The sequence below is a fragment of the Aedes albopictus genome, chromosome 1, assembly GCF_035046485.1.
Source record: "Aedes albopictus strain Foshan chromosome 1, AalbF5, whole genome shotgun sequence".
Classification (NCBI taxonomy): Eukaryota; Metazoa; Arthropoda; class Insecta; order Diptera; family Culicidae; genus Aedes; species Aedes albopictus.
Genome location: NC_085136.1, coordinates 157,450,111 through 157,475,188, shown reverse-complemented (window position 1 = coordinate 157,475,188; position 25,078 = coordinate 157,450,111). Strand labels below are relative to the sequence as shown.

Genomic DNA, 25,078 nt, shown 5'->3' with positions numbered 1-25,078 from the left:
TGATACGCATCAACAAATAAGAGACGGACTGAGAACCCCATCAATCAAACTCCTAATGGGAGGACGGGAACGACAACAAAACGCGTAGTGACGGGTAGTACATGCAACTAATCAAACACTAGAGGACCTTATTACACATAATGGGGACGTTTTATTAGACTTAACGCTACATAGTTGTTGGAAAAGAATATTGGGTGGTTTTATTTCATAATCTTATGCTAGTATTTATTCCATTTTCTTGGGTATGTATGTGTTCGTTCTCTCTATCTTCCTATCTTGTGTGCAATTTTACTCTCCCTCTCTTCCTATCTGTCTATCGTGCTCATGTGCTCTACGTGTTCTAGGTGTGTGTGACGTCACGACCCTTGGCGGCGCATCTGCGCTCCTGGTGTGACAACCGGATCTGGGCGGCGGCAATTCGTCACGCACGCACGACGATTCCGAACTTCGCTACGAGGCATGAGCAGCACATCGTCTTCAGTCTTGTGATTGGCAAAAAAGAACTCCGAGGCGCCCTCAGCGGACGCTCCACTCAACGCAAAAAAAGAGGTTTGTTCGACTTAACGACTTCGTTGGCTTACGTTACCGCTGTCGTTGACCTGTGGCCCAGGTCAGTGCCTCGTCCAAGACGAGCGTGTTCAACGGCGATCTGCAATGGCCACTACGCTGAATGGCGAATCGCGCATTGTCGCAAAAAGGTTGGTGATGCAATGGCGGTTAAGACGGCCGCGGCTGTCACAGTCTGTTTGACGGGCCGATCGCTCTACGAAAGCTGGCAATGAGGTCCCCTGCGCCTCGCTCGGACGATGTGTTGACGGATCGTCCGACTTCCGGCCGGTTGACGGTTGGCCGGGAAGGTTTCCGTTCGTTGGGGGAGTCTGCGCGGTTGGGTGCGGGTAGTTTCGCTGCGAATGAAACAAGGCTAGAACGAACATTGAGCACCAGCATACCATGGCACATTTAGAGTACAATTACCTGTTCTTAATTGCTGCTAAGCTACTTCGCACACAATACCTACACGACGCACACTTAGTACTACTAGAGAACGAACCAAATATATTTAAATAATTAAACATGCACTAACGTCACTTTAAAAATCCCTACTTTGCTATGGGCAACGAACAAGTTACAACGCGCACACTTCTTATTGGCTGGGTAGTCACGAACGAAATGATCGAGTCTGTGATCCTCAGATTAAGACCAGTGAATTCTCGGAACCGGAAATTCATCATTTCCCGAAAACTCATCGTACACTTTCGTGATCGCAAGTCACGAAGGATAACTCGATACGATGGTCGTGCTGCTGTCCCTTTCCAACCGTTCGAAGACAAAAGTGAGCCCGCATCAGGAGAGATTCAGCAAAATGTTCGCAACCTACGATTGCCTACGCTACGGGAATTCTATTCATTTAAACATTCAACTTCAACATTGATTGAGATTTCATAGTCTGATTATCGACAGACATTTATATAATATTTACAAAATTTACATTAGAATATACACAAAAATTATATACATATTTCCTGACTGCTACACCACCTTCCAGAATATCCACAGCACGGTTCTGTAGCTCCTCGGCGAAGGACCTTTTCACCGCAGCGTCTTGCAGTCGGCGCATGTTGAACCGGCGCCTGATTTTCTCCTACCGTCGATGGCTCCTCGCAATGCGCAGCCGGATCCCGATGATTAGGAGATGATAGTCGGACGGAATGTCGGCGCTACTTTTGTTCCGCACATCAAAAGGGCTCCGTCTCCATTTCCGACTGATACAGATGTAGTCGATTTGATTATCGTGACGCCATGACGGGAAACCCATGTCACTTTGTGCACTGGTCGATGGGGAAAGAGCGATCTTCTAAACACCATTCCAAACAGGAACGAATAACTGACACATAACTGCAGAATACCAAAGTCAGGTATCATACCAAGACGAGGTATTGGTGGGTTACCCAGGTATTGAAAATAACTTAATTCTCGGGGATTTCGGCTTTCAGTCAAAGAAAAGCGTTGATTTTCTTATCTCATCGCCAACGTTTCGATCCAGATGTTGGGATCTTCTTCAGGGCCTGCGGTTTATTCGTTTAATTAGGATGGTTAACAGACTACATAAAGACTACACTTACTCGAAATTAATCAATTTTGTCCAATCCCGTGTACATCTCACGGTTGATTGTCTCGTTTTGAATTTGCACTGCACAAGTCTCACTGTGGATTTAAAGCCGTCAGAGAAGTAGTTTTGGGAACACGGAATATAAGGTTACATACTTTACTGCCAGCACCCCCGAAGGTAGTGGGTGGGTGGTACAAAATGGGAGGTCTACACCAGGAGGGTCCACGACACTTGCCAACACTGCCAGAGCTAACAGCTGATCGAACATTACTGAGGGATTTGTATATTGTGTGGTGTTTGGGTGGTTGTGTCTGTCTGTGTTAGTTGGGATGGGTAGTCGTTGGATTCGGGTCGATTATAACTATTTGTAGACGACGCACGACTCTCCTCTCTTCGGGTTTTGATAGAGGAGAGTAAATGTGCGTACGCACAGCTGAGATTATCGGTGTCTGTCCGATGGTTGACCGTGTTGGATGTAGTCGCGATCTGGCACATTTCCAACACTTGCAGAGCTTGCTTCTTGTACGTTATATCGACGATAGTGGGATTGCTAATGTTGAACCGGTGTTGGTGGGTGATGCAATGGTTGATCAATGCTGATTTTTCCCGTAGTTGTTGTACTGGAAGATCGGTATATTGCTGCCCTTGCGCTAGATGCTGTTCCAGTGTGTTGACATGGGTTTGGTGTCCATACATGCGATTGCGGAGTTTATTCGCCGTCATGCCAATGTATTTGCCGGGGCAGTTTTGACAGTCGATCCTGTATATTACGTTGCTTTTGCTCATGTCCGGTACCGGATCTTTAGCATTACGATACAGCTTCCCCACTGTGTTGTTGTTGCTGTGTGAAATCCCAACAGCGAGTCCACTGCTGTGTATTATCCGTTTTAGGGATGGTGTCAGGCCTTGGATGTATGGGATCGATCGATAAATGGTTGGTTTCTCCGGTGTGTCTATACGCTGTGTCTGACGCAATAGACGATTGATGAGAGCTGAGGGATAATCATTCTTTCTGAGGTGTGTATGAATCAGCTGTTCTTGTTGTTCCGAACTGCGAGTGGTGCTCAAGCTACGGACTCGGTCGATAAAATTCCTGGCCACCGAAAGTTTTTGATCCATGGAGTGGAACGAGAAAAAGTTAAGCATTCTACCGGATGCGATAGGCTTGGTATACCAGTCCGTTTTGATGGTGCCATCTGGTAGCCTAATTACCAACAAATCCAGGAATGGTAGTTGACAGTTAACCTCCACCTCGGATGTAAACACAATCCTTGGGTTCATTGTGTTGAAAACATCTAGCACTGCGTTCACTTGGTCTTTATGAAGCACAAGGAACAAATCGTCCACATATTTTCGTATAAACTGCGGAAGAATGTTAGCAGTTCGTAATGCTCTCGTCAAAAGGTTCTCCATAACGATGTCAGCCAATATTGGAGAAAGCGGACTTCCCATTGCCGTGCCTGATATTTGGTGGTAGAATTTTTGGCGGAAACAAAAGAAACTGCTACTTATGCAGAAGTCCACGATTTCCAGGAAAAGATCCAGGTTTATGTTCGTATTAACCTGTATCTCGTTCCACATCATAATGATGTCGTGGATGACGACGTCTTTAGTAACGTTGGTGAACAACGATACTGCATCAAAAGACACCAGTACGTGGTCTGTCGGTATTGTCAATTGATTGACGTATGCGCAGAACGTTTTCGAGTCAACAGCATTATACTGACTCTTGAACGAATTTTGGAGTATATCAGCTATGAACTTACTCAAATGGTACGTAGGAGATGTTGTGTTGGGAACCACTGGCCTGAGCGGTAAGCTCGGCTTGTGTGCCTTCGGCTGTCCGTATATACGAGGACACACAGCGTTGTAGCTTGTGAGTCTGTGTTTCGTTCGGGCATCTATCAGCTGTAGCGCGTACAGTCTCCTGACAATGTTGTTGTTGCCCCGTTCGTACCGGCTCGTTGGATCCGAGTTCACCTGCTGATATGTACTGGTATCCCCGATCAGCTGTGCCATCTTGCTTTCGTAGTCATCCAGATGCATTATGACTGTACGGTTCCCCTTGTCAGCTTCGGTGATCAGTATGTCCGGGTTTGTTTTTATGAACTTCTTGGTGATGTTGCTTGCGGTTCGACAGAATTTTTCCAGTGGATCGGTCCCGAGAGGCCTGTTTTTGTTGACGAAGTTTTGTGTCTTGTTAATAATCTGACATCTCGTTTGTTCCCGGACGGCGATATCCGTGTGCATAGCTAGGATGTTTTCGACATCCGCGATCAAATGGAAGAACGGCATCTGTGCTATGTTGGTGTATGGGAGAGCGAACTTGGGGCCGAGACTCAAGAGGATGAGGGTTTCTGGGGGTATGGTTTTGTTGGTGGCATTCAGAACAGCGCTGGAGTTTTCCGTCGGCAGTTGACTCTGATTTACCGCCACGGAGTTATTCATCAGACGGCTATATTTCCGTGCGGTTTGTTTTGATTTTCGACGGAGGTTGTCGTGGTATGCAAACTCTTGTGTTAGGAAGTAGTATGCGTATGTGTCTCGATCGGTGTGGCTCACTATTTGCTCTCGCAGTGCATCCAGCTCTTGGTTTAGTGATCGCACACGATGACAGGTATCCTGAATCTCAATGTTTAGCAGTGACTTCTGGAATCGGGAAACTGTCGAAGATAGCTTTCTGATGCAGGGACTGCTCGATGCAAGAAGCTCGTTTGTGCATCGGAGAGAGTGGAGAATGTGTGAGGGTACAACTCCATTCCGCCGGCATTTCAGCAGGAACTCTTTCCGACTTTGCATGTTGCCCAGTTTCGTGTTGTTATTGGCGTAAAGCTTCAGGAGCTGAACGGTCGGTGCGCCGTATCGTTCGCGGACTTCGGTGTAGAAAGATGTGCGTGCATTTGTCGCCATTGCAAATACTTGTAGAGGTTCGACTGGGAAGTTGACTTAATTCTCGGGGATTTCGGCTTTCAGTCAAAGAAAAGCGTTGATTTTCTTATCTCATCGCCAACGGCGCACCGACCGTTCAGCTCCTGAAGCTTTACGCCAATAACAACACGAAACTGGGCAACATGCAAAGTCGGAAAGAGTTCCTGCTGAAATGCCGGCGGAATGGAGTTGTACCCTCACACATTCTCCACTCTCTCCGATGCACAAACGAGCTTCTTGCATCGAGCAGTCCCTGCATCAGAAAGCTATCTTCGACAGTTTCCCGATTCCAGAAGTCACTGCTAAACATTGAGATTCAGGATACCTGTCATCGTGTGCGATCACTAAACCAAGAGCTGGATGCACTGCGAGAGCAAATAGTGAGCCACACCGATCGAGACACATACGCATACTACTTCCTAACACAAGAGTTTGCATACCACGACAACCTCCGTCGAAAATCAAAACAAACCGCACGGAAATATAGCCGTCTGATGAATAACTCCGTGGCGGTAAATCAGAGTCAACTGCCGACGGAAAACTCCAGCGCTGTTCTGAATGCCACCAACAAAACCATACCCCCAGAAACCCTCATCCTCTTGAGTCTCGGCCCCAAGTTCGCTCTCCCATACACCAACATAGCACAGATGCCGTTCTTCCATTTGATCGCGGATGTCGAAAACATCCTAGCTATGCACACGGATATCGCCGTCCGGGAACAAACGAGATGTCAGATTATTAACAAGACACAAAACTTCGTCAACAAAAACAGGCCTCTCGGGACCGATCCACTGGAAAAATTCTGTCGAACCGCAAGCAACATCACCAAGAAGTTCATAAAAACAAACCCGGACATACTGATCACCGAAGCTGACAAGGGGAACCGTACAGTCATAATGCATCTGGATGACTACGAAAGCAAGATGGCACAGCTGATCGGGGATACCAGTACATATCAGCAGGTGAACTCGGATCCAACGAGCCGGTACGAACGGGGCAACAACAACATTGTCAGGAGACTGTACGCGCTACAGCTGATAGAAGCCCGAACGAAACACAGACTCACAAGCTACAACGCTGTGTGTCCTCGTATATACGGACAGCCGAAGGCACACAAGCCGAGCTTACCGCTCAGGCCAGTGGTTCCCAACACAACATCTCCTACGTACCATTTGAGTAAGTTCATAGCTGATATACTCCAAAATTCGTTCAAGAGTCAGTATAATGCTGTTGACTCGAAAACGTTCTGCGCATACGTCAATCAATTGACAATACCGACAGACCACGTACTGGTGTCTTTTGATGCAGTATCGTTGTTCACCAACGTTACTAAAGACGTCGTCATCCACGACATCATTATGATGTGGAACGAGATACAGGTTAATACGAACATAAACCTGGATCTTTTCCTGGAAATCGTGGACTTCTGCATAAGTAGCAGTTTCTTTTGTTTCCGCCAAAAATTCTACCACCAAATATCAGGCACGGCAATGGGAAGTCCGCTTTCTCCAATATTGGCTGACATCGTTATGGAGAACCTTTTGACGAGAGCATTACGAACTGCTAACATTCTTCCGCAGTTTATACGAAAATATGTGGACGATTTGTTCCTTGTGCTTCATAAAGACCAAGTGAACGCAGTGCTAGATGTTTTCAACACAATGAACCCAAGGATTGTGTTTACATCCGAGGTGGAGGTTAACTGTCAACTACCATTCCTGGATTTGTTGGTAATTAGGCTACCAGATGGCACCATCAAAACGGACTGGTATACCAAGCCTATCGCATCCGGTAGAATGCTTAACTTTTTCTCGTTCCACTCCATGGATCAAAAACTTTCGGTGGCCAGGAATTTTATCGACCGAGTCCGTAGCTTGAGCACCACTCGCAGTTCGGAACAACAAGAACAGCTGATTCATACACACCTCAGAAAGAATGATTATCCCTCAGCTCTCATCAATCGTCTATTGCGTCAGACACAGCGTATAGACACACCGGAGAAACCAACCATTTATCGATCGATCCCATACATCCAAGGCCTGACACCATCCCTAAAACGGATAATACACAGCAGTGGACTCGCTGTTGGGATTTCACACAGCAACAACAACACAGTGGGGAAGCTGTATCGTAATGCTAAAGATCCGGTACCGGACATGAGCAAAAGCAACGTAATATACAGGATCGACTGTCAAAACTGCCCCGGCAAATACATTGGCATGACGGCGAATAAACTCCGCAATCGCATGTATGGACACCAAACCCATGTCAACACACTGGAACAGCATCTAGCGCAAGGGCAGCAATATACCGATCTTCCAGTACAACAACTACGGGAAAAATCAGCATTGATCAACCATTGCATCACCCACCAACACCGGTTCAACATTAGCAATCCCACTATCGTCGATATAACGTACAAGAAGCAAGCTCTGCAAGTGTTGGAAATGTGCCAGATCGCGACTACATCCAACACGGTCAACCATCGGACAGACACCGATAATCTCAGCTGTGCGTACGCACATTTACTCTCCTCTATCAAAACCCGAAGAGAGGAGAGTCGTGCGTCGTCTACAAATAGTTATAATCGACCCGAATCCAACGACTACCCATCCCAACTAACACAGACAGACACAACCACCCAAACACCACACAATATACAAATCCCTCAGTAATGTTCGATCAGCTGTTAGCTCTGGCAGTGTTGGCAAGTGTCGTGGATCCTCCTGGTGTAGACCTCCCATTTTGTACCACCCACCCACTACCTTCGGGGGTGCTGGCAGTAAAGTATGTAACCTTATATTCCGTGTTCCCAAAACTACTTCTCTGACGGCTTTAAATCCACAGTGAGACTTGTGCAGTGCAAATTCAAAACGAGACAATCAACCGTGAGATGTACACGGGATTGGACAAAATTGATTAATTTCGAGTAAGTGTAGTCTTTATGTAGTCTGTTAACCATCCTAATTAAACGAATAAACCGCAGGCCCTGAAGAAGATCCCAACATCTGGATCGAAACGTTGGCGATGAGATAAGAAAATCAACGCTTTTCTTTGACTGAAAGCCGAAATCCCCGAGAATTAAGTCAACTTCCCAGTCGAACCTCTACAAGAAAATAACTTATTTTGGTATTTTGTAAGTATTGATAAAATACCTCAACGAGTTATTGGTTTGGTGTTGAGGACTGCTTGAGGTATTATTCAATTATGGAAAAATCATTATTTGTATGAATAAATCGCCGATTATTATTTAGGTATTGCCATACCTGATGTCACTATTCATGTCCTCCTCTCCTCTTCTTGGCGTAACGTCCTCACTGGGACAAAGCCTGCTTCTCAGCTTAGTGTTCAATGAGCACTTCCACAGTTTTTAACTGAGAGTTTCCTCTGCCAATGACCATTTTGCATGTGTATATCGTGTGGCAGGCACGAAGATACTCTATGCCCAAGGAAGTCAAGGAAATTTCCTTTATGAAAAGATCCTGGACCGACCAGGAATCGAACCCGTCACCCTCAGCATGGTCATGCTGAATACCCGTGCGTTTACCGCCTCGGCTATATGGGCCCTTTCACTATTCATGTGTTATGCACAGAATATACACCAGTTATTATTTTAGGGCTTCTTAGGGTGTGAACCATTTCGCTTGTTCGTTTAACTTTTAGTTGAAATTTGACACTTCGATAGTTATTTTGCGTCCGGTTAAAAATAACCCTACTCCCGAACAGGGTTAGCTTTGACAGATCGATGGTTATTTTTTGTTCGCAATGAATTGGCTGCGTACTGTATTTTGTTCCAAATAACTACTCGTCTGTCACATTTCAAATGGGCTGCCCTCGTAGTTATTTTTTAACCATCCGATGAAAAATAGCCACCAAAGTGTCAAATTTTAACTAAATAACTTTTACGAATAAGCGAAATGGTTCACACCCTTAATACCTCATTCAGGTTGTAGGTATTCAGTTTTCCATACCTGTGTTTGGTATTCTTCTGCTATTTTCTCCTGCTCGGGATGTCATTGTTGCCATAAAGCTCTGCAAACAGCTCACCGTTCTCGCTCATCTCTCCAAGACCACACTGAAAGGCGGCTTGCAGTAGGGGAGACTGAGGAGACTTGATCCCTGGGGAGACTTGTTCCCCCCATATTTTCTCGGAATCAAAAACATTTTTCTTCTAGCATAATTTTTCCAAAAGTACTCCTGGAAAAACGACTATGATTTGGCTTTAAGTGATTTCGATTGTACATTGCATTATTTTTTAACGGCTGATGGTTTGTTCCCAGTCCTTTAGAAATTTTTTAGGTGATTCCGAAAAATCTCAATAACTTTGTGAAAATTGAACCAAATCGTGTCAAAATTTCACAGCACATAGTTTAAATAAATACTTTCAAACTTATTTATCCAAATAAGGCTGTTGTTAACACATTTTAAGTAATTCAGTTTAGTATACACAACAGTGACATGGGGAGACTTGATCCCTCGAGGATTACACACACATTATACATGTGAAAAATAAAATTCTATTCGGAAGCCTCTATTTCCATGGAATTCTAGTCTATGCAACGATAAGATGTGTCAGATAATTATAACTTTAGTACAAACCAAGAAAAGGAGGATCAAGTCTCCCCATTTTGAAAATACGGCATATTTAATTATATATACATAATATAATTTAAGGAAATCTTACAATTTCAAACACTCCATATTCATCGAAAATACAAGAAAACTCTAAAGGAAAATGAATAGGAAGACTCTGGAATTATTTTCTCTTTAAATAAACCATGTGCTCAAAGGAGGATCAAGTGTCACCCATTTTTTGAAAAATGCATCATAAGACATGCCTTGATAAAAACACAGTTTTGAAAACTTTAACAATAATTTAAAGGCCTTTTGTTGTGTATTAACTTGCAATAGATGTTTACCTGCCATTTTGTACGGAAATCGGATCTAGTTTTATGTTTTTCTCAAAGTTTCAGGTAAATTAAGAAAAAGGGATCAAGTCTACCCAGTCCCCCCTAATGACAAGCATAACAATGTTTTTGAATTTACCATGGCAAAACATGATCATCGACCCACCAACGCTTCTTGTGTGCGTTTTGTTTCTCCTCACATCAACCGGTTCGATAGCCGAGTGGTAGCGTGCGAGCCTGGTAATGTCAAGGTTCTTGGTTCGAATCCGGTTGCCAACAGAAACTTTTTTTAATTGAAAATCGAGTCCATGGTAAAATTGAAAACATAATTCTGTTGAATTGAAACGAAAATCAGTCTGCACAAATTTAGTGGCGTTGTGTATTTAAATTAACCCTCAGAATTTTCACCGCAAGCCGCCGTTCAGTGCATGGCGTCCCATGACGTGCTCGTAGTCCGAGTTGTCGGAACCAACCTCCGCGTTGAAATCGCCCATGAGGATCTTGATATAACATTTTGGAATCTTATCCATGACAGCATTCAGTTGACTGTAAAAGTTCTCATTGTCTTGCAACTCGGCACCACCGGTTGGCGTGTAGCATTGGATCATGGTAAGGTTTCGAACCCGTGTTCTGAATCTGACTACGATTATCCTCTCAGTAATAGGTTCCCAGTTCATCAGCGCAGCGTGGGCGTGAGCGTGAGCAGGAAACCAACTACACGGTGGCAAGGAGCGTATGTATTCATGTTCACCTCGTAGGCCATTTTACCCTGCTCGGCTAGGGTTAATACATTCCAAGTTCCAATTCTTGGTTCGTTGTTTAGTGCTAAAAGTCGTTGCCGTTGAATCAGTTTGTAATCTTTAATTTTTGGTTTCTGTAATGGTTTTTGGGTTTCGGGAGCAGCAGGTTGTTGGCCTAACCCCAATTCACCGTGGAGGGGTTGCCACTTTGGCATCTGGCTACCAGATAGGCACACAATTCTTAGCTGGCGGTCTTTGTCATTGTTTTATTCGTGGAAGCATGAAGTAGGAGCTTGTGAGGGGCAGAGCTATGTTGGACGCATTCCTTATCGACTCACCGTTTTGCAGCCCTCACTGGGTACTGATTTTACATAAATTCTTTTGGCAATAGGAATATTTGGAACCTATCAATCAGAGTATAATTGTGCCCACAAGGGTTCGAAACCTTACCATGTTCTAATGTTACGTGCCCATCGATGTTGCCAAATTGTAAAACAAAGAGAACTTGTTTTTGTCACTGTTACTGACTCTCAGCTCCCGTTGCCTAAAATTCTTGAAACCTCTAAACTCCACGTTTCGCCCCTTAATCGTTTCTTAGACCCTTCTCTGCCAACCTAATCCCTCAAATTACCCTTTCAAATCCCCCTTAATTTAGCCTTCCCTGGCCCTTGGCCTCATCTCAAACCTTCAGGAGTGAAACTTGCTCTTACGAACGTAATTACGCACTATTTTTACACAAATTGAGTTTATGGTTCCCAAGCTCAGTTCATAAGAAAAGTGTATAAACATTTTATGAGAAAAGATATTCAGGCTCATAATATTCTTTTCTTCTTGAGTATTTCATTTTAGTTTTGTTTAATTTCATATATTTAATTGGCCGAAATCACCTGTTTGTTCGGTATTTACGTTTATCGTGATGAATGTCATGATACTAACATGAGAAACATCTGTCTCAGCAAAGCACACTCGAAAGAAGCTTCAAACTGTTATTGAAATTTATCGCTCCACCGAAAAGTGCCGAAACAAATTGTACGACGGTAAAATTTCTCAGCAGGAAAGTAAAAAGTTACGTTCTGATATTATGCAAATTCAAGAAAAAAAAGCGCAGATCACATGTATGCTCAGACGGAAAGGCACTCGGTCGGATACATTCGATCGAACGAAAGTGAAACTCTTATATCCTTGTGAAGTCCTTTTTATGCGGAGTTGGGTGTTTTTTGCCTTCTTTTTGTTTCCGATGTCCGGAAAGATGGGAGACGAGCATAAAAAGTTTTTCCTTTGATTTTCGAATAAATTATGCAATACGTGCTATGGATCTGACTAACATCGATACCGCTTGACTGGGTTAGGCATGTAAACTGTGTACCATTCGCAGCTTATGCACCGCAGGGTTGATCTATTTTTCCCGTAAAACCACATCGCAGTTCTCTGATTGCTCGTGCAACCGTGATGACAATGAACGTAAAAAAAACTTTAATAACACTTAAATCACAATTTGGAAAGCACGCTGCGAAATGGCCATTTATCATCTATCGGAGCCCGTATATAGTGTATTTGTGGTGTAACAGCTGGCTTTCAACTCTCTTTTCCGGTGGTCAACCGTGAATCGGAACACTGCCGGCCACTTCTGCCAATTGCCACTCGTTCAAAGTGCACGAACCCGCCGCGGCAGCAGCTGATGCGGAATGGTAATACGGATATTGATATGGAGAGCCAGGAAGAGATAATGGTCATTTCCAATATATAGAGAGCTCAGCACATCAGAAATTTTAGCCAACTAGCCTGCCCAGCCAGACCAGCATCAGCACCGGAACCAGCGCCCAACCCAGCCAGCACTCGTCAGCCACTCGGCATGTGTAGCCAAGGGTGTTTGTCGAGTACGTGAGACCAAGTCACATACCCAATTTGGTCGTGAGAAATTTCATGTTTGCGATGTGGTTCCAAGCCGTCTGATCCTGGCCAATATATGAAATATTTAATCAATAATTTTCACATCCTTTTTTAGTTGCTTCCGCCCCATTCGAATGCACTGGCGTATCTATGGGTAGCATGGGACATTTCTTGCTCCTTTTTACAACTTGTTCCACGTATTTGTGTTTATCGGGCAGCATGTACCAATGATTCTAAGGGATTTTTCGCGATTTTTCTAAAACTGCCTACTTAATTATTGGGCGGTCTCTAAAAAAAAAAAATAATTATCATCAAAGTTGTTCAAATAGTGTTAGCCATTAATTACATAACGCCATAGGAGGAGGGGGAGTATATTTGAGCATTACGGCGCTTACATTTTCATGCAAAAAGTGTTAATGAGAGGAAAGAGGGTTGAAAATTCTTGATTTAGGCGTTACCTGAGCAGAAGGGAATAACAACAGCATAATAAAATGTGTTATTTTTGCAAAATAACTGAATAATATAATCAGTTGTTTTTATGTTACTACCATAACATATTATGTTATAAACTTGTCTGTCATAAGTGGCAAAATAACAAATATCATAACAAAAAAATGTTCCTGGAAGACCAATTCAATAACATGTTTTGTTGGTTCAATAACAAGTCAATAATAATGAATATGGAAATATTTTAATAACAAATTTTGTACTTTAAACGTTATTGATAATAATCCCAAAACAAAATTAGTTAGCTATTAAATTTCGTCTTATTTTGGGTGAAAATCTAGATTATGCGGTTTAAAGACCCCGATTCTCCGACAGCAATATTTCAGAACCCCTGGATGCTTTCTTTGACTTTTAATAAGTTCCTTCTGGAATTCTCCCAATTGATAGAATATCTCAAAAAATGGCTCATTGGCGTTATTGGAATCGTGGCATTATGTTCTTTTGGAAAAAGTTCACTTGGATTTATCTCCACTGTTTTATGTACACTCTGTATCTGTATTCTTAACTGAAACAAAAATGGAACTAATTAAAACAGATCATAATTGTCAAAGTTCTTATAACATACTAAGCTGAGAGGTCGGCTCTGTTACAGTTAGGATGTAATGCCACAAAAAAGAGAAAGTGTAACTGATGAGAGAATATGCACAAGCTCCTCATCACAGACTGCTTCAAACAATGTAAATCTTGAATGATGTAGTTTTGATATCAAAACATGTTATGGTTGTGCTATTGATTATCAATTATTCGAACACTTTCAATAGTTCAATAATAACTAAACTTGTTTCACAACAATACATATTATTCATATGTTATTCGATGAATGCATATCAATACCATGATCATAACAAAAAAAAAATTGTCCAACAAAAGATGTTATGGAGAAGCAATGTCTTGACAATATAATAATAACAAAACAAGATATAAAAGCAGGTTATGTTATTTCACAGTTATTAATTTGCTATTCTCCTCTGCTCGGGTAGGTCAAAAATGGATGCACGCAACCTGAGATTGGCAGATTCTAATACAATTGGGTATGAAACATATACAAATATTGTATTAGGGCCTTGCAAATACAAAAATTGGTAGGTGGCAGTATACCAAAAATTGTATTGGCTTCCTAGAATCTGGAAAAGGAAAATTTCGCATGTGTGCGTGTGTTGTACTCTGTCGCACTGGTTCCTCATTATATGTTCTATTTTTAGACTGATCTTGGCAGCAGCGACGGCATCAAATACCAATACATGTTTAAAAAGAAATACGGGCGGCGGCGGGACTCGAACCGAGACAGTATCATGGTGATGCACGGTATCCTGCGCTCTAACTAGCACGGCTATAACTGCACATTAATAGACAAGAGGCTGAAAGCCATCATGATCAGCACAAACGTGGCTTGGTGATGGAAGTGATACAGCCGCCACACTGCACAATGGGTCCAGAGCCGTATTTGCGAAGACAAAACTGTTTAAGCTTCAGCTTTAAGTTTTTAGACACATATTGTGTTTTAGAAAGTTTATTTTCAATTGTTGACCCTATTCCCTATTATTGTTATGTTAGGGTGGTTCGTCTGGTTAAACTGATTCAAAAATCTGCTTTCTAATAATTTTATTTGCGATGCCATGATGGATGGTGATTAGTGATGGATCGTTTAATTAGAAATTCCACCAATAAACGGCAAATTTTAAATTTCATATATCTCAGGACTCTCACCACTTAGAAAGTTGGTGTCTTCGACAACGTTGTTAAGTGAGTCAAGGGCTTACAGTTAATGGTCCACTAGGCGGCGCTAGTTACACAATTACAAAATCATTCAAATGATTGATATTTTTTCGTGAAGTAATCAACAAGCTGTAAGTTTGTTTTCTTTGAACGTGTCTAAGTCAAGTCAAAGGTTTTTCAAAGAGCTATGTATTAGTCATAATTGTGCAATGTCGCATTTCATTCGGTTCACTTGATCCAGAGATATAGCAATTAAACGAAGAATACTCAAATATGAACTACTTTATTAGAGTTGCTCCAATTTTATGTTAAGTTATACAATCGAGCCCAAGTTTGTACCGTTTATAGCTTACTAGTTGTGCAACTGGCAGGAAAAATTTTAGAATATTTGGTGCATTATTGAAAAAGTTACAGCTTGCTGAATATATTTGAAATAATAAATAAAAGTTGCATGCTTCAATTAATTCGTAACTAGCGCCGCCTACTGACAGAACCTTGAACCAATCAGCTGATCAACTGAGCGGCCGTAACCAACCTAACAACATCGCCGAAGACATCAACTTTCTAAGTGATCTGAGTCCTGAGATATATGGAATATAATATTTGTTTGCTCACCAGCGCTGCCTTGTGGTGGAATTTTGAATCAAACGGCTCATGATTTGTTAGTTCTTGACCAGCCAAATAATATTGCCGAAGACACCAACTCTCTAAGTAATCAGGATGATGAGATATTTGGTATAAACATTTCATCAGTGTTACGTCTGTTTGTCTCTGGTATGACAGATATCACAGACAGCAAGACGTAGCACTGGCGAAATTTCCATACCGTACATCTTAGCACCATGATTACTTAAATATTATACTTGGCAAAGTTGTTAGGCCAGCCAAGGTTTTACTGGTAATGGGCCGTTTGATTCAAAATTCCACCACTAGGTAGCGCTGACGATAAATTAATTATTATATTCCATATATCTCAGAACTCTGATTACTTAGAAAGTTGGTTTCTTCGGCAATGTTGTTTGGTTTATTAAGGCGTTTCAGTTGATTAGCTGATTGGTTCAGGATTCTGCCAGTAGACGGCGCTAGTTGCAAATTGGTAGAAGCATGTATCTTTTACTTATTATCTCGAATATATTTAGCAACCTGTAACTTTGTATAATGTGTAGGGAATATTCTCAAATTATATCTGCTAGTTGCACAGCTAATTAGCTATAAATGGTACAAATTTGAGCTCGATTGGATAGTTTTACATGAAGTTGGAGCGACTCTAGTAAAATGTTTCATATTTGAGTGTTCTTCGTTAAACTGCTATATCTCTGGATTAAGTGAACCGAATGAAATGAAATTTTGCACATTTATGACTAATATATAGCTCTTTGAAAAACCTTTGACATGACTGAAATACGTTCAAAGAAAACTTAATTGCAGCTTTTTGATTGCTTTACGAAAAAAAAACATTCATTTCCATAATTTTGCAAATGTGTAACTTGCGCTTCCTTGTGGCAAAATTTCGAAACAAGTGGACCATTAACTGTAAGCCCTTGACCTACCAAAGAACATTGTCGAAGACACCAACTTTGTAAGTGACCAGAATTCTGAGATATATTAAAATTAAAATTTGCTTGACCTCTAGCACCGCCTAGTGGTATATACAAAAGCATGCTAAGTTTTAAAAATTGCCTAAAACATTTTTAGCAAGTTGTATCCTTTTATAAAGTCCACCAAAACTATTCAAATTTTGATTACTTGTTCCTCAACGAGTTTGATTTAATTGGTGCAAATTTGGGCTTGATTGTTTATTCAACTTTACACGAAATTAGAGCCCTTCTATCTATATCTAGTTTTTGACTTCCGTTTATCAAATTACTGTACCTTAGGACTAAGCGAACCGAATTAAATTAAATTTTGAAAGTTTGTGACTAATGTATTGGTCTTCATGTATCGTTGGACTCGACTAAAATATGACCAAAGGCAAAAAAGTTGCAATTTATTGAAAACTTTTCGAAAAGTTCTAAGGATTCGAATGTTTTATCCAACGGCTTAAAGTCTCTTTAATAAAGACAAATCAATCAAATTAATCGAATGTTTTATTTTTGTAAATTTGCTATGACTTTGTAAAACATTCTGATATTGTATAGAGAATAATTAATCAGCAGATTTTTGGATAAGCCACACTTGATTGACCGTAATCATTTCACAATAATGAAAAAAAAAAATGACAGAACTTGGCAGAAACATTTTTGTCTTCGTAAATACGACTCTAGACCCATTGTGCACTGAAAAGCCCGCATCCAGCAGGTTGCTGTTTGCAAGTGGAAAATTCCATGTAGACAATAGGACGCGAAGCTCAGCAGCGAAGCGAAAGTTATTTTTAGACGCAACCCGGTTCAACTTCTCGGGTTTGAATGGAGGTGTTTGTGTGTAGTGGTATGGAAGCTATGAAACCGTGTAGCGCATCTTAATACAACGAATGGATTATGATTTATCACATTTTCTGTACGTTTTTAATACATAATTTGGTAGAAAAGGCATATCTGAATTTTTGGTAGCTTTTCTTGTTTTGCGTGTGCCGCCTAATGTAATGATTATAATAAAGATTAGGTAAGTGGTGGATGTTAGTCATCAATAGGACAGATCGGTGAAGTACTAGATTTGTAGTAATGAGCTGAATTTTAGTATGGTGAGAAGATCAATTCTCCGTTTCTACAATAAAATGGTGCAAAAAGCGTGGGTATTATGATTCCTTGCCTAATTTGATGCTGTTTGAGCAAAACTTTGGGTAACAGTGTTGTTGTTTTCTCCATTTCTTGCAACATAAACAACATAGTTATCCAAAGTTTTGCTCAAACAGCATCAATTTAGACAAGGAATCATAATACCCACGCTTTTTCTACCATTTCATTGCAGAAACGGAGAATTGACCTTCTCACCATACAAAAATTCAGCTCATTACTACAAATCTAGTACTACACCGAACGTGCCCCATACTGAATATGCGCTAGTATACATCGAAGTGTACGGTACTAAAAGGTTGCCATTTTTTTTTTGCTCTATCAAATTTCCCTTTTTTTCTCAAGACAACAAGCATCAACAGCTTTGAAAGATTCGTTGTTTGATCTGGACTAGACGATGTTTTACTGAAAACTGATGAATATCTCCGGATGGATTTTACGCCATTTTTGGTTGTTGAATCGCACAATATCTACTCGTCTTTGTCTCTCGATGATCAGGGCTCTGACTCTGAGGTCAGAGACGGGGTTCTTTTTGTTTTTAAGGGTAGAACGAGGAAGCGGATGAGCCTCCAGAGACCCGCCAAAAAACCTTGGAATCTGCCTGGCAGTGACCCCCAACCCACCATGAACAATTCTAGGAGTATCAAGAAAAGCACCAAACGTTCACCACCTGGATTCAAAATCCAGGATGAACTAGACTTTCCTTCACTCCCGGGAACATAAAAAAACCCCAGATGTCCCACGTTTTTCGACTTCTCGGCCAGAAAGACAGCATTCGGAGAACCAGGAGCAACCCCTTGGTGCTCCGATGTTTACACTTTCTGGCACCGTAGACATCATTCTGAACTTCTTCAATGCTTCCGACTCAGTGAAGAACATTGTTAAAGGGCCCCTCCCCTCCTTGCGACAATCGTCGAGGTCGTAGATATGATTTCGGTTCTACAGTGGAACTGTCGTAGTATTGTAATGAAATTATACGTTTTTAAATTTTTACTTTGCAATTTACAATGCGATGTTTTTGAGTTATCCGAAACATGGCTGATACCCGATGTAACCTTACCTTTTTCCGATTTCAGCATTATTCGGCTTGATCGGTCCGACTCTTACGGAGGGGTGAACTATTACCGGAACATGGTGGGGAGCGCACCCAGAAGATCTTATCAGGCTGTTCCAAACAACGATTCTGTCGGTTTTAGAATACGGTAGCTTGCTTTGCGATATTTGGCCACCACCAGTATTCTAGATCGTGGGTGTTCCACCCTGTTTCAAAACGCCAGATGGTCACTGTGCGTGTACGCATCGTCCATCATCCAGTCTAGTAGTATAGACTAAAGTGTCTCGAGTATACCAAAGTGGCGAATCCTGGTCGTTTTGACAGGTCTCCTGCTCGATTGGAACTATGGGGATGACAGCAAATCGGCTGTTCCAATTTTGACGTTTCTCCTCTTTGTTATTCCAGACTCGTTAGTATAGACTACCCGTTGTACTCAAGCTCTCCGATGGGGAGGGTGGAAGTTAGTAACAAATCCATCCCTCCAGTTTGAGCTTTTGTTTAGAACCGAGCTCCAGAAGGTCGCATCAATGATAAACTTTGCACCGTTCCTACTGTAGATTTTTTTTTTGTAGCATACCAGTTCTTCGCTCCGTTCGCGCTTGCGGGCTAATTTCACTTTTCTCAACTTCTTCTTTCCAACCGTAATCCAAGGGCTCTCCTTCCCATGGTCCGGTTGGCCCCCGTTTCTCTTAGAGTTGGCCTCCTCGGGATGGGGTTTGATTTCCCTGACCCTTGCGCGTTTCGCAACCGACTTGGGAGCTTGTTTGCTCGCGCTGGTCGTCCCTTTCTTCCTTTACGGCTTTCCGCCGCCTCTGCAAGATGCTTCTTACCCCTTGCGCGGACCGTGTCTCCTCGGAAGGTTTCGGCCATGCAGCTCGAGCCGTAGAGCGATTTGACCTCTGTGCTACGGCTCCGGCTTGTTCTAATGCGCCATCGTCGTGTTGCCAGCAAAGAAGAAGCTGAGTGTTTGGATGGACCGCTCTTCCCTGCTCGTATCAGCCGTACTTCGCTCTTCGACCAGGGTATTATGCTCCTTCTTGGTTAGAGCTAGCGATTTGTGGAGATTCAGCATCTTTCAGGTCCTTGTTGATGGTCCGCCCGCTTGTAAAACCGATCAACTCGTCCAGCGGTTAGGCGACAACTACCATCATCTTAAGTAGCCAGCTCCTGTTGCGGTTTAGCGCCGCGTAAGGTCATCTGCGCCTTCCTGCGTCGCCTTGTGTTCTCCCTATTGAACCCCCTGCAAACTGCTCGCTGGTGGATACACCAGTTCCTCGTAATGGCAATCTTGCCAATCCTCCTCGCGCGAACGGGTTCAATGCCGTTCCCTCTGTCGTTCCATTTTCGATCACTTGGTTTTGGGATTTAGTTGATTGATTGATTTGTCTTTATTAAAGAGACTTTCAGCCCTTGGCTGGTTCGCTGGGATTTAGTATTCATGGCGGTTGGGTTCCCCTTAAAGCCGCTATCCCTCACTGCCATTGAAATAGTCGCCAATAGTCCTGGTGGTTATCTATGAAAGCAGGGAGGCCACCCGAGGGTTGACACAGGATTATGGGGACCGAACTCAGAGCCGGATCAGCGCTAATCAGGTGTATTCATCTGAACCAATTTCCACCCAGTTTGTTGCCTAAGCTGGGTTCAGGACAGGACTTTACGGCCTCGCAATGGTTTTATGGCACGGAAGACAGCGCCGACATTATCCATCCACCGTTTCAGGTCAGTATCATCCAACCCTACTAAGAGGAAAGAATGCCGACGCTACCAGCTTACTTGAGCATAGTTACCAAAGCGTGTGCCATTTCAGTTATCAATTTGAAAGCAAGACCAGTGGGGGCCCATATAGCCGAGGCGGTAAACGCACGGGTATTCAGCACGACCATGCTGAGGGTGACGGGTTCGATTCCCGGTCGGTCCAGGATCTTTTCGTAAAGGAAATTTCCTTGACTTCCTTGGGCATAGAGTATCTTCGTGCCTGCCACACGATATACACATGCAAAATGGTCATTGGCAGAGGAAGCTCTCAGTTAAAAACTGTGGAAGTGCTCATTGAACACTAAGCTGAGAAGCAGGCTTTGTCCCAGTGAGGACGTTACGCCAAGAAGAGAGAGAGAGAGACCAGTGTACTGCAATCATGAATTTACTGGCATCGTTCCTGGTGTGGCCGAGGTACTCTTAGCTGAGCTGAAGCACTTTGGAAGTGGTGCCATGTCGCTTGTAGAGAGTTGCTTCCAGATGTGTGGAACCCCCGCTGAGCCCCCGCCGCCTTGGCTTACTCCGTTTGAGCTCATCGTGTATCCAGACCTCAGTCATCTCCCGGTCTCTCTTCAATCTAGCTGAAGTCAGAATGAAAACAATGCCTAGGCTGTACTATCATATAAGCTGGCAGTCTTTGCGATCGATAACCCGTGGAAGCATGAGGTAGGAGCTTGTGACGACCAGAGCTATGTTAGACGGTAGGGTAACGGTCGAATTTTGGACCCCTAGAGGACATTAGTTTGAATTTAAGCTAAAATCAAACAGATTCAGAGGGTGATACACATAATGATGATGTTGGTATGACCGTAAAAGCCTCCACTGTCCGTCAAAAATACCACAAGGTCATTTCTGTCTGAAAATTTGATGAAAATAATTGATTTTTGAAGCATCAGTTTTCACTATTTTGGACACTTCAATTTATTTTGGACCCTCTTAAGTATATATTTTGGACACCCGGTGTTTAAACCCACATGAAACTATTTTCGAAGAATCTGCCACATGGATATGCTGGATCACATCCTAATTACTTGATTGACAAAGGATGATAAGACGAACTTTGCGAATTTAATGCGCTAGAATGATAAAAGTTTTTGTTTACATCTGCAAGTTTCCCCAGCACCACTTTCTCTTTTCGTAAACATGCCGCGACACTCGCACCGATGACGAGATTAACAAAAAATAATTTCAAGGCCAATAATGATATTTCCAGTGAGGAAATGATTGCTGCTCTTGCAGAACAATCTTATTAAGCGAATGATTTTAAAAGCTTTCGTCATCTCTTCACTGAAGCTGTGAAAATTGTGATAATACGACCCAGGGGGTCCAAAATATATGGGGGTCCAAATTATATTGGTTACCCTAATCAGCTCAGGTCTAAGAAGAAATGAAATGTTAGGTATTATTCCATCTTGTCTTAATTGTCCCTACTTTCCCATTCCCCTTGGCACACCTAAGTCACTAAACAAACCGTTTCGTCCAGTAAACTGCACATGAATCTTGCCACTCATCTGTGGCACCCGACTAACGGCTACGAGACATCACGCCCCGTGAGAAGCCAAGGGCCACGTTCATAATAAATTAACAAAACAGTTGGAACCAACTGGTCAGATCGGGCTATTACTCCAATAAATCATGAAGGCGACGATGGCAACCGATGCATTTGCCTCAATGTGGACTTTCAATTTCAATGAAACGGCGTTTTTCTCTCCCTATCACGTTACAGACATCCTTGTCCCATACACTGACTGTATTGCGAGTGGTTCCGGGTCATTTGGCCGAACGCCATTTGGCCGAATGCCGTTTGGCCGAACGCCATTTGGCCGAAAGGGTCATTTGGCCGAATGCCATTTGGCCGAATGCCGTTTGGCCGAAAAATGAATGATGAACTTAGGTGACCATGCCCCCGTTCCCAGCCTCAGTATAACTTGAAAGAACAGCCTATGAGTCAAAGAAGGAAAAATCTTTGATAAAATATAGGCAGTTTTAACGCCAACTAAGCACTGAATATCAAAACTAGAAAGAATAGCCTATTATTAAAAGAAGGAAATATTTCTGATGATCATATTGGGAATAAGAATGTCGAAAACTTCTTCTGAATTCTTTTGATCACGATTCGGCCAAACGGCATTCGGCCAAATGACCCATTCGGCCAGATGGCATTCGGCCAAATGGCGTTCGGCCAAACGGCATTCGGCCAAACGGCGTTCGGCCAAATGGCCGGACACCATTGCGAGTGAATATTCGAGAGACCCTAACCTATCTTCGGGATGATGGCACGTGTGAAGGAAACAGCTTATCCATACGTGTAAGCGGATTCAATCAACTGTTTACGAACGTGCTTGGTTTAATCAAGTACTTCAACAGGATACCTATCCTCTCCTCTTCTCTCTTCTTGGCGTAACGTCCTCACTGGGACAAAGCCTGCTTCTCAGCGTAGTGTTCTATGAGCACTTCCACAGTTATTAACTGAGAGCTTCCTCTGCCAATGACCATTTTGCATGTGTATATCGTGTGGCAGGCACGAAGATACTCTATGGCCAAGGAAGTCAAGGAAATTTCCTTTACGAAAAGATCCTGGACCGACCGGGAATCGAACCCGTCACCCTCAGCATGGTCGTGCTGAATACCCGTGCGTTTACCGCCTCGGCTATATGGGCCCACAGGATACCTATATTCTCAGCGAAAATGACTGCTCTGTTCTGATTTAACGTTAAAGACGTATCGCTCTAATCGAACGGTAAGATTGAAGAATAATTTTTTAACATTTGATTAGACGGGGTTTCCATAGATTGGAATTTTTTACTGTTTGTAATCGGTATTGTCGGTTTCCTCTGTATCCTATGCAACTTTTGCCCGAAGACAGAGCGGATTAACTGTCTTAGAATAGGTAATTATGCTTATAATTAGCAAAGTTATGAATGTTCCACAATTGATTGCTACCCTCTAAATGCAGTACTTATTGAAGGAGTTTAAGAAATGGGACTATTCTCAGCCCGCCTTACCACTAACTGCTAAGTAGTCTAATTAAGTTTGCTTCTTGAAGAAACTTTCTCTAGTGAAGGTAGCACGCTTCCTCCGACTGTTGTTTGCTCGAACGAAGTATACATCAATTGGATAGAATTAAATCAATCTTCTTAATTAAGCTATGGGTAAATCTCATTCACTCAAAGGCGGTGGCGCTTTCATTGGATAAGGGTTGAAGCAAGATGAAACGTTTCTAGATCCTGAACTATGGGAGAGATGGGGAAATGCCTCTCTGCAAGCTGCAGGTAAGTTGATTGTATCTAAACATCAAGATCCAAATGGTGGTTTAATTTTTCGAGCTCAAATAGAATTTTAAAATTTAGAAATAATAATGCATAATGGTCGATTCTTGTCAAGTAGAGATACAGCGATTGAGAATTGCACAAACTCGACATTGCTAGGTATAATCATAACCATTGCATGGTATTCGTTGAAGATGAAATAGTAATTGAAATAGTTGAAATAGTAGGTAATTGAAGTTTTCCAGGAGAGGAATCAGAGTTTGAAATGTGGATGGTCTGGAACAAACTCTCGCGAAGCGGTCTATTTCAAACCAAATGTTACTGCGGAAGCAGTCGGCGTTGCTACGCAAGAAAGAGGGAACGTCAATGCGAGCTCATTACAATGTCTTTGACGACCTAGTCCGGCAACCATGTGCGTAACTACAGCGAATTTGGCCCCTCAGCCCCAATGTCGTGCTCGCTTGTAATGCACTACAGCCAGCGTGCATGAGATTGGAACTGAGGGGCCATATGCGCTGTAGTTATGCGTCTGAATTAAACAAGTTGTTTTCATGATATTTTTGTTTGATTATTCATAATTACTATAGTATCTATTTGAAACTTAGACGCGATCCAGTGTTGTGATCAAAAATATTGAGAGTGTCATACTTTTTATTGTGCGTGACTGGTGGAAAAATCCCTTGATAGTGTTGAAAAGCTGTTGATCATAAGAAAAATGGAATTAAACTTATTTTTAAGACGAAAGCTGCATAATAAAAGTTTTATATATACGCGTATACGTCTAGTTGATCTGCAAAAAAAAATACCTCTTAGAGAACAGACTTTATGATCGGAAGAATGCGAGTAACTTCAACAACAACAAATGCATGAGAGGTACATACCACAGACAAACAGACGAAATGCCTAGAACAATTTTCGTGAAAATCCATCGCCCATTTTACACTACCACCACCTGGTGGAAATGTTTCACGAAACACTGCGTTGTGCAATATCTTCATCAGAAGGCGCTAGTGTGAAACGTCAAACGCAAAGAAAAACGATGGGCACTCTTCTGGTTATGAAAGCCACAACCAAGATTCAAAATGATCGTTAAAGGCGTGGTCAATGAAAATTTCGTCAGTGTTACGTTTGTTTGTCTGTATACATACCATGACAATGCTCACGAAAATGCAAAAAAATACTACCGCTATGGATATTTGATTTGAGACCGTTTGATGAAAAAAAAAAAATGTTCAAAAGAGTTACGAAATCTCACCGAAAGCACCATAGATAAACTGAAAGAGACTGGTTATGCCCAAATTGAATACAAATTTACGCATTTGCACGTCCTGCCGTCTAGACTTTGACAAACGAGCCATCATCGGTAAAGCAGGGCGCAGGAAGTTCGAAAACGACAACAACTGAGAAACTGCCAGAAGTGCTAAGTGCAGAGAGTCATGCCACCATTTTTTTTCCTCCCCTGTTAAGGAA

At 42.4% G+C, this 25,078-nt stretch overlaps 3 protein-coding genes across 4 annotated transcripts; 1 reads left to right on the top strand and 2 right to left on the bottom strand.

Annotated features, from left to right (window-relative positions):
* Positions 1-1,975: 1,975 nt before the first annotated feature.
* Positions 1,976-3,561, bottom strand: LOC134285843 (uncharacterized). Its single transcript, XM_062847470.1, has 2 exons — positions 2,124-3,561; positions 1,976-2,066 (listed from the first exon to the last, which is right to left on the bottom strand). Exon 1 carries the CDS (start codon positions 3,521-3,523, stop codon positions 2,378-2,380), a length of 1,146 nt encoding a protein of 381 aa, XP_062703454.1. The 5' UTR covers positions 3,524-3,561; the 3' UTR covers positions 1,976-2,066; positions 2,124-2,377.
* A 311-nt stretch (positions 3,562-3,872) lies between these two features.
* On the bottom strand, positions 3,873-5,020 carry LOC134289674 (uncharacterized). Its single transcript, XM_062855908.1, has 2 exons — positions 4,043-5,020; positions 3,873-3,992 (listed from the first exon to the last, which is right to left on the bottom strand). The coding sequence occupies exons 1-2, from the start codon at positions 5,018-5,020 to the stop codon at positions 3,873-3,875; spliced, it is 1,098 nt and encodes a 365-aa protein (XP_062711892.1).
* Positions 5,021-5,128: 108 nt separating this feature from the next.
* On the top strand, positions 5,129-8,161 carry LOC134285841 (uncharacterized). 2 transcript variants are annotated; one of them, XM_062847469.1, is made up of 3 exons: positions 5,129-7,825; positions 7,886-7,967; positions 8,025-8,161. In XM_062847469.1, the coding sequence occupies exon 1, from the start codon at positions 5,182-5,184 to the stop codon at positions 7,711-7,713; it is 2,532 nt and encodes an 843-aa protein (XP_062703453.1). In that variant the 5' UTR covers positions 5,129-5,181; the 3' UTR covers positions 7,714-7,825; positions 7,886-7,967; positions 8,025-8,161. The 2 variants fall into 2 exon arrangements, with proteins under 2 accessions (XP_062703453.1, XP_062703452.1); XM_062847468.1 differs by having other exon boundaries at positions 7,886-8,161.
* The last annotated feature ends 16,917 nt before the right edge of the window (positions 8,162-25,078 follow it).

Excerpts from the sequence above, each read along its gene's own strand:
- LOC134285843 (XM_062847470.1), bottom strand. The coding sequence starts at position 3,523 with ATGGAGAACCTTTTGACGAGAGCATTACGAACTGCTAACATTCTTCCG.
- LOC134289674 (XM_062855908.1), bottom strand. The coding sequence starts at position 5,020 with ATGGCGACAAATGCACGCACATCTTTCTACACCGAAGTCCGCGAACGA. Across the intron at positions 3,993-4,042 it reads AACGGGGCAACAACAACATT|ACTCACAAGCTACAACGCTG; the intron begins GTCAGGAGACTG and ends AACGAAACACAG.
- LOC134285841 (XM_062847469.1), top strand. The coding sequence starts at position 5,182 with ATGCAAAGTCGGAAAGAGTTCCTGCTGAAATGCCGGCGGAATGGAGTT.